Source organism: Neofelis nebulosa, chromosome 12 (assembly GCF_028018385.1).
Source record: "Neofelis nebulosa isolate mNeoNeb1 chromosome 12, mNeoNeb1.pri, whole genome shotgun sequence".
Taxonomy (NCBI): domain Eukaryota; kingdom Metazoa; phylum Chordata; class Mammalia; order Carnivora; family Felidae; genus Neofelis; species Neofelis nebulosa.
The window spans coordinates 27,729,028-27,743,792 of NC_080793.1; the positions used below are offsets into that span (position 1 = coordinate 27,729,028).

The 14,765-nt window shown below is 38.4% G+C and overlaps 1 protein-coding gene and 1 long non-coding RNA gene across 4 annotated transcripts in view; one reads left to right on the forward strand and one right to left on the reverse strand.

Annotated features, from left to right (window-relative positions):
* Positions 1–14,765, reverse strand: part of FKTN (fukutin) — a 98,417-nt gene that overhangs the window by 25,441 nt on the left and 58,211 nt on the right. For all 3 annotated transcript variants that reach the window (XM_058694669.1, XM_058694671.1, XM_058694668.1), the window contains exon 10: positions 2,927–3,024. In XM_058694669.1, the coding sequence (XP_058550652.1) occupies positions 2,927–3,024 (98 nt within the window). The remainder of the gene's footprint in view (positions 1–2,926; positions 3,025–14,765) is intronic.
* On the forward strand, positions 1,555–5,150 carry LOC131491548 (uncharacterized). Its single transcript, XR_009251521.1, has 3 exons — positions 1,555–1,744; positions 3,706–3,833; positions 4,960–5,150. It is a non-coding gene; the product is annotated as an uncharacterized LOC131491548 (long non-coding RNA).

Consider the following 14,765-nt stretch of genomic DNA (forward strand, 5'->3'; position numbering starts at 1 on the left):
ATTTTCCCTCAAGAGTTAACTTGTTTGGGAAGGATGGTAGACATTCTGCAGGCTAGTGGTCATATTTCAGGGTTTGTAGCTAGGGAATCAAAGAAACTGGCCATCCCACTGCCCAGCTTCTTAGGGATGCCTGATTTTGAGAACTGCAGTTTTATTCCAGGGGCCAGGTATCAGTAGCTGCAGCAGAGGGGAGAAGGCCAAGTACTCCCTGCCTTGAGAAGGAAGAGTGGCCACCTGTTGTCAGGTGGGAGGTTATCAATCTTGCCTCTCAGGATCTCTCTGGAGACATCCATGGGTGCCTAACCTCCAAGTTACTATAAGAGGTTTTCTCCTGGTAAGCCAAAGTGAACCTCAAAGTGGTCATATTAGGAGAACTATTGTTGGAATACTAAGGTGAAGGAAAAAAAGTGATTTGACGAGGTGTGATGGTAGATTCACCCAAACCAAGGTCTCTGGACACTCAGCACAGTTAAGAACTGTCAAGAAACAACAGGATGAAGTATGGCTGAATCTCTATCAGAAGCAAGCCTGGCGTTCAGAGTATGGGGAAAAGCTCTCACTCCCTCAAACTAGGGTAGGACCCAAGAGCTGAAGCCTGTGAAACCAGAAGGTAGCCAAGAAAGGTACGTTAGCTGCCAGTGATCTATGGAGGGAAGGATATAGAACCTCTGTCAATGAGGCCAAGACATCTTAGACTTTGGATACTTTAAGACCTTGGACTCCAGGGACAGATAAAAGAAAAATAACCTAAATAGGAGCGGGTAAGAGCCCTTGGCAAACAGTGGAAGCCCCAATTTGAAATGGGCAGAAATGAGTATGCATTTTTGTATGCACTTCTAGATGCTAAGCACGAGCAAATGGTCCTCACTAAGCAGGGTGGATTCTGTCCAGGAACGTTATTATTATTATCTGATATTTTTTCAACCATGAAAAGTTAAATTAGGTTCAGCTATTTATAATTTGGGTATGATTTCTATGGACTGGTTTTCCAGCAAAGGGAAAGTTGATTACAATGGCCTGTCATCTGGGGACAAGTTTACTGGTAATCTATACGTGTCCCTGAAAACCTAATGATGTTAGTTATGAAAAGATCCAATGATGATGCATGGAAATCTCATCCCAAGAGAGGAAGGTCAGTGGTTACCATTTATTTAAAAAAGGTTTTGATGTTTTGAAAGTATAGAGTGGGGGTGGTTGCTGGTCACTTGTCCCAACTTTGTTTTAGGAAAACTCAGTCAAGCCCATTCCCTCAGACCTCTGGTTTCCATTTCTGACACTCCTATTATTCTCTGGTTTTAGAGGAAAATCTGTGATCTTGCCCAGAAAGTTGTCCTAAGCAGCCTAGACAAAATGTAAGACTCAGCCTCCTTCCTGGACAAAGAAAAAGCGAGCAGTGCTTATTGTGACTATGCATACCTTTACCTCTCACTTGGAATATGTAATTAAAGTGACCCATGAAGAGATGAGGGAGACTGAGTCATCCTAGCCCACTCAGAAACATATCCTGAGGGCGCAAAAGGAACCTGAAGGGTCTCAGAATGGGTGGTACTTGATAAAGCAGGGGAGTCTGCGCTCTTGTCCCATCAATAAGCAACAGATAGAACATTGAGATAGAATTAGAATGGACACAGACTTTACAGACACTATGATGTGGGGGTGGGACAGGGGAGAAAGCATTTCTCAGGTTTGCCACTTATCTTCCTTTTGGAGATGTGAGAGAGTACTGGAAGAGGAAAGGGAACAGGTAGGTTTACATATCATTTAAATTTGTTTAGAGGCCATGAATGAAAGATATGGAACTGTAACTGATCAATGAGTACAATGAAGAGTACAATTAGAAAAATTAGAGGTATTTCCATTAATATTTTAGTGTTAACATTAAAATTGGGAGTACAAGGATTATAAGTTCAGAAAATATTAAAGTCCATGAATAGCTCATATTTCCACCTAACAGATGGTTGGGAAAGAAATAAGGAAAGTAAGTTTCATGAAATGACAACCCTTTCAAAATCCTGTCTGGTAGCATGATCTCACTTGAATGATTTGTTAACAAGTGCTATAGAGGTCAGTGAAAATATTCTCACAATGGCTGGAAATTTAAGCTTCACACAAGCATAAGCTTTCTTTTCATTTCAAACATAAAAATAGAAAATGTATGGAAATTTGCATATCTTCGACAAAGTTAAAAAGAAGCTCTTGTTCTCTTGTAGAATGATGCCCTGTGCTCTAGATGAACTCCATATCAGGTTGCTTGTAAAATGAATCTGCTAGCATCTTTTCTTGAGGCCATCTAAAGTGTGATCACTTAAATATTAACTCAGACTCTACAACCTTAAAAGCAGCACTAACTAACATACAAGCTTCACTGCTGATAGCAGCAACGGGCTATTCTTTTCTACGAGTATATCCCTCCTTAGCTTTGCCCGATAAACCTGTGTTCCAGTCCAGGCATTATCTAAAATCTTGAAAGAACATCGTATTCTGTATGAGCTCTTCAAAGGGTGAGGGTGTTTCCCTCCAAGGAAAATTGAGGTGCTTACCAAAGGGAAGGGAAAGAGAGACAGGCACGTGCCTCAATCACCTCTGCTCCTCTACTGTAACCTAGCACTGCACCTGGCACATGGGGGCTCCTTAACAAATGTAGAATGAGAGGATTAAATCAGATGGCTCAGAGGTTAAGACTCTCTGCGTCTTCAAACCTGACATATATCTTTGGCTCCTACTTACGTTTGACACATAGAGATGTATCTTCTTAAACAGTTATCCACCTTTGTTTCAGACGAGGAATTCTACCATTTCAAGTTACTGTCTCAGTATAACTGGATAACCTCATCCCACTCAGAAATAGGCCAGACTCCATTGGGCCGTACATTGGGGGGAGAGCGCTTCCAGTCCCATGTCTTCACGGGAATCTTCCAGGTCTTACCATAGTTGGCTTCAATGTAGTCAATGGTTTCACAGGGCACATGAATCTTCATGTCTACAAACTCAGTCCAGCACAGTGTAAACTTGGGAAATAGGTACCTGCGGCAAAACGGAGGCAATGTGGAGAGGGGTTAGGCTCAAGAGTAAAAGTTTATCTCAGGAACCCAGTTGCTAGTGCACTTTGGGCTGAAGGAAAGGCCTCTCCCACTCAACAGCTTTGGGGAAAGACAGACATGGTGGGTATTTTGTTGTTTCTGACTGTCCAGCATCCCCTTCCTCTTCTATTTTTTTTTAAGTTTATTTATTTAGAGAGAGAGAGAGAGGGAGAGAGAGCACCTGTGTGTGGGCAGGGGAAGGGCAGAGAGAGAGAACCCAAGCAGGCTTTATACTGTCAGCACAGAGTCAGACGAGGGGCTGGAACTCATGAATCGACTCGTGAAATCATGACCTGAGCTGATATTGAGTCAGATGCTTAACCGACTGAGCTACCTAGGCGCCCCTCCCATTCCTCTTCTAATGTTGACAGCACCTCCATTTGCCTCTCCTTATTCTCTATGGTTTAGGAGGGGCTAACCCAACCCCCAGGCCCCTGAGGTACAAAGACCCAGGCGTAACCAGTACATTATAGTGACTGGATCAGGGATGGGAATATACACAAATTAGGCAAATAAAAGTCAACTCTGGGATTTCCGTTGGGACTACTGGAGGAAAGAGGCATCCTTTTTTGCTGAGGTTTCTAAGCTGGTGAGATGGAAGCTGAGCATCTTTGTTATCTATTAGCAGAAAGAGCCTGTCTGAGAATGAAGTCAAAGCAAAAAGCTGCCAAAAAGTGGAGGAAAAATGATAGAGCTCAGAAAACCCCAGGGAAGGACTTGGATTTAGCTGTGGCCATTCCTTAAACATCTCAGGTAAATAAATCCATGAATATATAGATATTCTTTGTTTCCTCAAAGTTTTATTTAAATTCTAGTTAACTATTCCTTTTTTTTTTTTACAACATTTCTAATACTTGCACTTCTTCATTTTTTCTTAAAGTTCATTTATTTATTTGAGAGAAAGAGTGTATATCAGTGGGGAGGGGCAGAGAGAGGGAGAGAGAGAATCCCAAGTAGGCTCTGTGCTGTCAGAGCAGAGCCCGAGAAGGGGCCTGATCCCACAAACTGTGCGATCATGACCTGAGCTGAAATCAAGAGTTGGACACTTAACCGACTAAGCCACCAGGCACCCCAATACTTGCAATTCTTCATACATGGAGGGGAGGCACGTACAGAAGTGAGAATGGAAACAAAACCTTTCTAGTCAGCCAGACAACCTGAATCAAGCCACACTTAAGACAGCTTTCTGAGTAAAGCTTCACGCACCAGCCCCCTCCTCAAACGCAGGAATCGAGGTCTAATGCTTGGCTGTCTGCACCTCAACAATATCTCTCTTAACGACAGCTATACAGACCCATTCTTCCTGCCCTGCTTTTATTTTACCACTTGCCCCCCTCCTTTTTTTTTTTAAATCTCTGTTCTCAGCCACAAACTTACTTTCTTATTTTTAATAGTTCACATATCATTAAATCCCCATCCAATTCAAACTACTACCGAAAGAAGCCGACGACACAACACTAAAATAAGCAACACATGTGTGAGGTGAATCTTCTTTTCTCTTAGAGCCTGGATTTCCCGAGGATATACAGCAAGCATGACTCCAAGATGCATTCCCAGGCTTCTGTCCCTTAAACCTATCTGTAGTTTCTGCCTTTCTTTCATCTCAAATGCTAAAGAACATCTCGACACCAGCCCAGGCAATGTTAGTTATAATGAATCTTACTCTGTCTATAGCAGAACTATTTTAACTAGCAGGTAAGTTTGAGAAATCAAACCAAAACACATTTCTTAAATGAACTCTGGATCAGTAAATTAAATTCAATATATTACAAAGGAAAGCTAAAATGAGCAGGTTCATGAGGTTTAAGTTTATATTACAGCCCTATATTCTGTGTTGATGTTTTCTGAGGAATGTTTCTTCTCTTCACAACATGAAAAGAACTTTCAGTAATGAGATCTGAAGCGGCAATCACAGAGATCACAGAAATTTAAAATATCAGAGGATTAAAGAAAAAAGGAACAGGAAAAAAGCCAGATGTCAAAGCATAATCATTTTGTAGAAATGGGATCTAGCTGGGACGTTCTCCAAGGAAAGGTCAGTTCTCACGTATTCTGCGGTTAAATATCATGTTTTACCACCAGATGAACATGAAGCCATACATGAAAAGGAGAGGCTGAACAAATTCTAAAGAAAGCAACAAGTTCCTTCTCCCCAAACCCATGGGTGCTGGCAGTTAATAGACAATCCCAGCTGGCTTCTGTGAAAAAACGGCCAGAGAAAATCTCAGAGCTGAGGAAGAAATAAGATACAGCACAGCTCTACCATCTGCTGGTCCCAGTTTTATTCTGCACACTCATATTCATGGAAATGCTTATTTTGTCATCAGGCACAGCCATCCATCACCGGCCTCCACCCTCCCCTATCAGATTCTGGTCACCAGAATGTCCACCTGTCCCCTCCTATCAAGTTGACACACTGAAGTTGAAATGAGGCAGAAATTACGGTCTATTTTGTAACCTAGTCCAGGAAATCCCTCTCGTAAATATTGGCCTCTACAGTCTATCAAAGAAGTGAACATAAGAAAAATCACAGGTCTGGGATATACAGGGTGGATGAGAATACCACAAATTTTACAACAGCAATATTTTAAACAATGAAATGTTCGAATGAACAAAACCAAAACGTTAAAACTACATATGCAATGTTAAAAGTAATTCAAAGACAATTGAACCGAAACGGTCATTTTTGTTCCTGAATGGAAATACCCCTAAATCTTTGTGGTTTTCTTTTCACTTAAATAATTTTCAATTCGATCAGCAAAAAGAAAATTCCAGCTTCCTAGGAGAAGAGGAAAGATAAACAAACCATAAAATGTGAAAACAGATTGTGAAATGGGATTGTGGAGAGGAAGAGGGGGGGTGGGTGACAGAGAACAGCACATGCCATGTGCTCTGTCCAGGTTACCAGTAAACACTACGACTGGACCACACCATGGGTCTGCGACCTTACCTTAGCTTTGAAAGCTAAGATTCTGTTTGGCTAAGCAGTTTGTACTTGAAAGCTCTGAGACAGGATCTAAAATGGGAACAGATTTCAATTCGAACCTAGTAAGTTCAAGGGATCTTTTCACATAAACAAAAATCCTTCCATTCACATTTCTATTTCATACCACATTCATTTTATCTTTGCATAAAATAGTAATTAGAATTAAGAGTTAGTTGGGAGTTTTAAAAAAAAAAAAAAGAGAGAGAGAGAGTTAGTTGGAGTAGACTGGTTCCATTTTTTTCTCCTCACAGACATCCTTACAATCTGTAAAACCACTTACTGGTGGTGGGATAAAGTAATCTCACCAGTTTAATTGTACAACCTATAGACATTATTGCTAAGTGAAAAACATTGCTTTTATTATTACTAGGTAGCTAGGCTTAGTGAGACAGAGACACCATCAATCTGAATCTGACCTTTTTAAACATAATTTGCATTAGACTCTGAAGTTAAAACAGCAGAGCCATGGTCTTAAACAAGAATTTCCTGTAAAACACCACAAATGGTTTACTCTCATTGTCAGTTTGGTCTCTTCTTTAATTTTTAATTTCTTTTTCTTGTGTTATTACAATGCCTAAGCCCTCTAGCATTTGGCTTAATGGAAGCAAGGATAGCACACAGTTTTTGTTTGTTTCTGATTTTAATAGAAAAGCTTCTAAAAAGTTTACCAGCAAATATGATTGCTCACTCTAGGTTTTTGGTATATTCCCTTTATCTGGTTAAGGAAATTCCAGATCCCTTTTATTTCAAACTTGCTAAAAGATCTTTCCCCTCCCTTCTGGTTAATTATGAAATTTATCAAAAGTTTTTAATGTCATCTATTGAAACAATCATCAAAGGTTTTTCTCTTTTAATCTTTTAATCCTTTATTGTTGTGAATTACACAAATATATAGATACTATAAAATTTTATTTGTTGTATTTCATTTAAGATATTTTCATCTGTTTGACAATATTGTAATTTCCCTTTAAAAATTTTGTTGGCATTGTCCAAATCCAGTTTCGCTATCAATCTCAGACAATGAGTTGCTTAAAGCATATTTTTCATATTTTTCCTTTTTAAATTTTCTGAAATAGGTGATATAATATAGGGAATAATCTACTTTGTGAAGGCATGGAAAACTTTCCTGTAAACTTTCTTGGCCTCTCAGTTGGGACAAGAGGGGGAAAGGAGAATTTTTCTTTTTTTTTTTTTAAATGTTTATTTATTTTTGAGAGAGAAGAGAGACAGAACGTGAGCAGGGGAGGGGTAGAGAGAGAAGACACAGAATCTGAAGCAGGCTCCAGGCTCTGAGCTGTCAGCACAGAGCCTGATGCGGGACTCGAACCCATGAACCGTGAGATCATGACCTGAGACAAAGCTGGACGCCTAACCGACTGAGCCACCTGGGCACCCTGGAAAGAAAAATTTCTGATTATTAATTCAATTTCTTTCATGAGTATAAGTTTCCTAGATCTTCTTGAGTTTTGACATTTATTTTTGCCCGGAAAATTTTATCATTTTTGTATTACACCTTACTATCAAATTTAATGATTTAACGTCCCTAACATTTTCCTTTGGAAGTCAGTGTAACATAGTTAAGAGCATAAACTCTAAAGCTCTTGGGTTGCAGTAGTCAATATTTAATTTTACTCTTTTTCAAAAAATTTTAAATGTTTATTTTTGAGAGAGAGAGACAAAGCGTGAGCAGGGGAGAGACACAGAGAGAGAGACACAGAATCTGAAGCAGGCTTGAGGCTCTGAGCTGTCAGCACAGAGCCCAACAATGGGACTTGAACCCATGAACTGTGAGATCACAACCTGAGCCAAAGTCAGACGCTTAACAGACTGAGCCATCCAAGTGTCCTTTTTCTTTTTTTCTTGATCAATCTTGTTAGATGTTTAGTTTAATTTGCTAGTTTTTATTTTTTTTTAAGAACGAGCATTTGGATTTGTTGATCTTTGATACTGTTTTCTATTTCATTATTTTTTTTTTCTCTTGGCTTTCTTCCTTCACTTTGCTTAGGCTGACAGCATTATACTTTTACTTTCTTCAATTAAATGCTTAATTTGGTTTTTTTAATATTTTTTTTAATGTTTATTTACATCTGAGAGAAAGAAAGACAGAATGTGAGCAGGGGAGCAACAGAGAGAGAGGGAGACACAGAACCAGGCTGTAAGTTGTCAGCACAGAGCTTGACACAGGGCTTGAACCCACGAGCCCTGAAATCATGACCTGAGCTGAAGTTGGACCCTTAACCGACTGAGCCACCCAGGTGCCCCTTAATTTGCTTTTTTAATCTATTTTTTAATATTTAAATGTTTTTAAGGCTACAGGTTTACTGCTATCCTTTTAACTGCATCCTACAAGTTTTTATATGTATAGTACATTATCTTTGAGTCCTAAAAATTTTATAATTACCACTATTATTTCCTTTTTTTTTTTTTTTTGTTTTTATTTTTTATTTTTTTTCCACACAACACCCAGTGTTCATCCCAACAGGTGCCCTCCTCAATACCCATCACCCACTTTCCCCTCTCCCCCAACCCCCATCAACCCTCCATTTTAAACTCATTAGTTATTAATGAGGGCATTTTAAAGTTTCCATACATCTTAAAGAGGCCTTTAATTGTTTATTTATAATTTAATTCCATTGTGGTCAAACAATGTCACCTATTGAAATAAACTTGTATATTTTCTCCCTTTAACCTGTTAACAGAGAATCTCTCTCTCTCTCTCTCACACACACACACACACACACACACACACACACACACAGAGGAAGATTTTTATTAATGATGTGAAATTTATTAAGATTGTCCTTATGATATAGTACATGACCAACTTTTGTAAATGTCCCATTTATAGCCGAGAAGAAAGTATATCCACCATTTGTTGGGTAAAGACTTTTACATATATATATGATAAATCAAGCTTGTTGATTTTGCTCATATTTTCAATAGTTTTATTAATTCCTTCTTTGCTTGAATCAGCAGTTTTTAAAATAAAAGTATTTCAGAATCTCCCACCATAATTGTGGACATGTCAATATTCATTAGAATTTCGTCGGCTTTTGATTTATATACTTAAAGACCACATTATTAAAGTCCTCTAACACTTCTTGGTGCACCATTTCTCTGTAAAATAGTGTAGTGGGCCTTTTAATTTAGCACCAGTTTCCTTTGGTTAATAGTATTGGGGAATATCTTTTTTATATCTCTATAATTTTTTAACCTTTCTGTATGATTTTGCTTTAGGTATGCCTTTTACCAAGCATTATATGGGTATGTTTTTTTTTTTCTATTGCATTTTAATCTTTATATGAATTAGCTTAATCTGCTATTATTTCCTGTGGTTAATTATATATTTGGACATTTTTTGAATTCTAGAGCCAGGCTGCCTGGGCTCAAATCCTGGCTCTCTCTCTTATCAGTTGTTAATACCTTGGTCAATTTCTTTGTACCTTAACTTCCTCATTTATAAAATGTGGGTACTAACAGTACCTAACAGAGATGTCAGCATACAATGAATAAATAAATGTAAAGTACTCACTTAGAACAGTATCTAGCACATACACAGTAAGGGCTATTATAATGCTGTTATTACGATTATCTTCACATGTTTTCAGCTTACCATACCTTTTCTTTGACCCACCTTTCCTAATTTCCTTTAATTGATAAATGTTTATAAATTCCCTTTTGTTCTGTTTATTTGGAAGTTTTTTAAAAATATTTTTTAAAGTAATCTCTACACCCAATGTGGGGCTCAAACTTACAACCCCAAGATCAAGAGTCCCATACTCTACCAACTGAGCCAGCCAGATGCCCCTATCTGGAAGTTTTAAATACTATTTCTAACTAGCAGTAGATACTGTTTGTAATAGTTACTGTTTACTTTTAACATATATATGCCACTATAAGATTTGCTAATAAAAACAGATTGTATGCAGAATCTCTACCCTTTTCTTACACACAGAACTTAAATATACTTTACTCCTTGAACACTGACAAATCAACTCCTCCTCAACTTATCATCAAGAGTTTTCCTTTCTGAGGGTTGATGGGGGGTGGGAGGGAGGGGAGGGTGGGTGATGGGTATTGAAGAGGGCATCTTTTGGGATGAGCACTGGGTGTTGTATGGAAACCAATTTGACAATAAACTTCATATATTGAAAAAAATAAAAATAAAAAAATAAAAAACAAAAAAAAGTTTTCCTTTTTTTTTTTTAATGTTTATTTATTTATTTTTGAGACAGAGACAGAGCAAGAGAGCACAAGCATGGGAGGGGCAGAGAGAGAGGGAGAGAAAATCCCAAGCAGGCTCCATGCTGCCAGCGCTGAGGCTGAAGCAGGGCTTGATCTCACGAACTCGTAACATTATGACCTGAGCTGAAATCAAGAGTCGGTTGCTCAACTGACTATGCCACTCAGGTGCCCCAACAGTTCTCCTTTTTTGACTTTTCTTTTTAACACATTGTCATTTTATTTTTTACAGGCAATGGCTCATAAATTTACTGACATATTTTACCCATTGCTGTGTTCACCATTATTTCATATATATTATGTCTTCCTTCTGGGTCCTTTAATAGATCTTTAAGCGTGGGTCTCTGAGACATAAACTTTCTTAGTCTTTTTTATATGTGTAAATGTCTTTATTTTGACTTCCCTCTTGAATGTTGGTTTTAACTACATATAACTTTCTTAGTTATTTCTCCTCAGCTTTTAAAAGATGCTATAACCTCCATTATCTTCTGGCCTCTACTGTTTCAGAGGTATATTTGCTGTTCCTTTGTAAACAACCTATTTTGTCTGGTAGCCTGCAAATTTTTTTGTTTTTGACATTAGTTTCCTTAAGAAGTATCTAGATGTAGATTTATTATTTATCCCACTTGTCTGTCTTTAATTTGGGAATTTTGTTTAAATACTGCTTTTCATCACTTACTCCATTCTGTTTTAGTTCCACTAGGTCTTTTATTTTTTTATTTATTTTTATTTTCATTCTTTTTTTTTTTTTTGTATTTGAGTATAGGTGACACACTATGTTACATAAGTTTCAGGTGTACAACATAGTGATCTGACGAGTTTATACATCATGCTATATTCATCCTAAGTGTAGTTGCCATCTATCACCATACACTGCTACTACATTGTCAATGACTATATTCTTTATGCTGTGCCTTTTATTCCCATGACTTATTTATTCCATAACTGGAAGCGTATATCTCCCATTGTCCTTCACTCATTTTACCGGACTCCCTACCCCCTCCTCTCTGGCAACCATCAGTTTGTTCCCTATATTTATGGGTCTGATTCTGCTTTCTGCTTGTTCATTCATTTGGTTTTGTTTTAGATTCCATTTATTCATGAAATCATATGGTATTTGTCTTTCTCAGTCTGACTTATTTCACTTAGTAGAATACTCTCTAGGTCCATCTATGTTTTTTTCAAATGGCATGATCTCATCCTTTTTTATGGCTGTGTAATATTCCTGTGTGTGTATATGTGTGTGTGTGTGTACACATTACATCTTCCTTATGCACTTGTCTATTGATGGACACACTTGGGTTGTTTCCATTATCTTGGCTATTGTAACTGTTTTTTTTTTTTAATGTTTATTCATTTTTGAGAGAGAGAGAGACAGACAGACAGACAGACAGAACGTGAGTCGGGGAGGGGCAGAGAAACAGGGAGACAGAGAATTCGAAGCAGGCTCCAAGCTCTGAGCTGTCAGCACTGAGCCCGATGTGGGGCTCGAACTCACGGACTGTGAGACCATGACCTGAGCTGAAGTCAGATGCCCAACAGACTGAGCCACCCAGACACCCCTTGGCTATTGTAAATAATGTTGTAATAAACTGGGGTGCAAAAATATCTTTTCAAATTAGTGTTTTTGTTTTCTTTGGGTAAGTACCCAATAGTGGAATTATTGGATTATATGATATTTTGATTTTTAACTTTTTAAGGAACCTCCATACTGCTTTCAACGGTGGCTATACCAATTTACATTCCCACCAACAGTGTAGGAGGGTTCTTTCTTCCCCCACATCCTTGCCAACACTTATTATTTCTTGTGTTTTTTATTTTAGCCATTCTGACAGGTGTAAGGTGATATCTCATTGTGGTTTTGATTTGCATTTCTCTGATGATGAGTGATGTTGATGTCTTTAATTTTTTTTTTTTTTTAGTGTCTATTTACTTATTTCGGGAGAGAGAGAGCAAGTCACCAAAGGAGGGGCAGAGAGAGAAGGAGAGAGAGAATCCCAAGCAGGGTCCATACTGTCAACACAGAGCCTGATGTGGGGCTGGATCCCAGGAACTCCAAGATCATGACCTGAGTTGAGATTGCTTAACTGACTGAGTTACTCAGATGCCCCCAGCGATGTCTTGTAGACATATTCTTCAGTGATTTGTGTTTGGACCAAAGGGAATGTGGCAAAGTGAGGAATTACTGTGCCACATTAAGTTATCACCACCAATTTTGCCCAATTTTCTAAGAAATACACTCTACTCTTGAAAACCAAGGTTACAGGGTGCCTGGGTGGCTCAGTCTTTAAGCGTCTGACTTCGGCTCAGGTCATGATCTCACTGTTTTTGAGTTCAAGTCCCATATCGGGTGAGGTCAAGCCCCAATCAGGAGAGCTCCAGCCCTGCTTCAGGTAAAACGTGAGCCCTGGTTCGGGTGAGCCCAGCTTCTCTCTCTCTCTCTCTCTCTCTCTCTCTCTGCCCCTTGTGAGATTCTCTCTCTCTCTCCGCCTCGTAGTCACTTGTGCCCTCTCTCTTAAAAGAAAGAAAGAAAGAAAGAAAGAAAGAAAGAAAGAAAGAAAGAAAGAAAGAAAGAAAGAAGCCAAGGTTACAGTATGGTTACTAGCATTTTTTAAAACTATCTCTTCCACTAAACTTCTCACAATCCCACCATAGATAATACAGAAGTAAAAAGGGTAATAGTGGAATGGTAATATACTTTCAGAGCCTAAACGAGAATATAATCTCTGAGGTCTTTATTGATCCAACACTCCACTGCTATCCCAAACTTCTAACATATAATCAATATATGCAGCATACACATGTTGTATAAAGTAAAATTCTACCCACTGAACCTCATTTTCCCACTGACTTCCAGTATAAATTGAGTGATTTCACCTATCCTACCAACTATTAAACTCTGCTATGCAATCTCCAGAGGACATAATTAGTGATTATCTGTACTACAGGAGAAACAAGAACAAATTTATATCATCAGTGAGTAGACAAATTAAAGCTTATATGGGTAGTTGTTATCATTTAACACCTGAATGCACCTGCATAATGACTATATCAAAAACCATCCGTGTAAAGCATGCACAGAACTTTGCTTTAATGCCAGAAACAGAGCCTCAGGACACATTTATTTCTACTGCATAACTTCCCAAAATTTGATCTATAGCTCATCAACAACCAATTAGATTCAGCTGTGCTTGCTTTCTCTCAGACAATTTTAATAGTATTTCTCTTTGGATAGAACAGGTAATTTTAAAAAAGAGATTACACTGTAATTTCAACTTTTATACTAAATAAAAAGTCTTCTTTTATTTTGAACTCAGATTACCTAGTCTGTCCAATCAGGTGCAAAAAGCTCAGAGTTTATCATGGCAATTGGGCCTGCCTTGATCAAATTCATCACTTCTGGTCCCAGTTCTCTATTTCAACATTTGTAATCTTGAGCTCTTTTCCCTTCACATAAGTTTTCTAAGTTGTCATTTTTCTTTTAACCTTGTAAATAATTTTTTTTTCTTAAATAAACTTTCCTGGGAAGTAATTTACACATTATGAAATGCAGCCACTTTAAGTTTTGACGAACACATATACCTGTGTAACCACCACAACAAGGAGGACACAGAACGCTTCCTCCTCCCTGCTTCCTAAAGTTCCCTGTGCTCTTGGGCAGTCGGGCCGTCAATCCAGCCTGGCCTCCGGCAATCACTGATCTTACTACTTCCTTGACTGGTTTTGGTGTTCTATAACTTCACATACGTGCAGTTACATAGTATAACTCTTCCTATCTGACTTCTTCCACTGAGCATATTTTGGAGATTCATTTATGTTATTGCATGTATCAGTACCTCATTTCTCTTTATTGCTGAGTATTCCATTGTCTGAACATACTATAACTTGTTTATCTGGTCACCAGAAGATGCAGTTGGGTTGTTTCTGTGTTGGGTTTTTTGTTTTTTGTTTTCGGCTACCACAAACAATGCCATGCAGGGGCGGTGGGATGGCTCACTCAGTTAAGCGTCCAACTCTTGGTCTCAGCTCAGGTCATGATCTCACGGCTTCATGGGTTTGAGCCCTGCACTAGGCTCTGCGCTGCCCTGGAGCCTCCTTGGGATTCTCTCTCTCTTCCCCTCCCTCTACTCTTGCTGTCTCTGTCTCTCTCAAAATAAATAAGCTTAAAAAAAAAAAGGATGCTATGCACATTCATGTCAACTCGTTTAGTGAAAGTGTTTTTATATCTCTTGGACTACTACCTTATACAATACTTCAAAGAATTACATTCAAACAAGAAGACACATGGCAGTCTTAAGAAATATAATTTACTTCACATAAATGAAAGGTCCGCCATTTATTCATTCTGAGGTAATCATCTTCTTTCTAAAGATTTTATTTTTATTTTAGTAACCTCTACATCCATCATGGGGCATCAAGAGTTGCACGCTGTACCGATGGCACCAGCCAGGCACCCC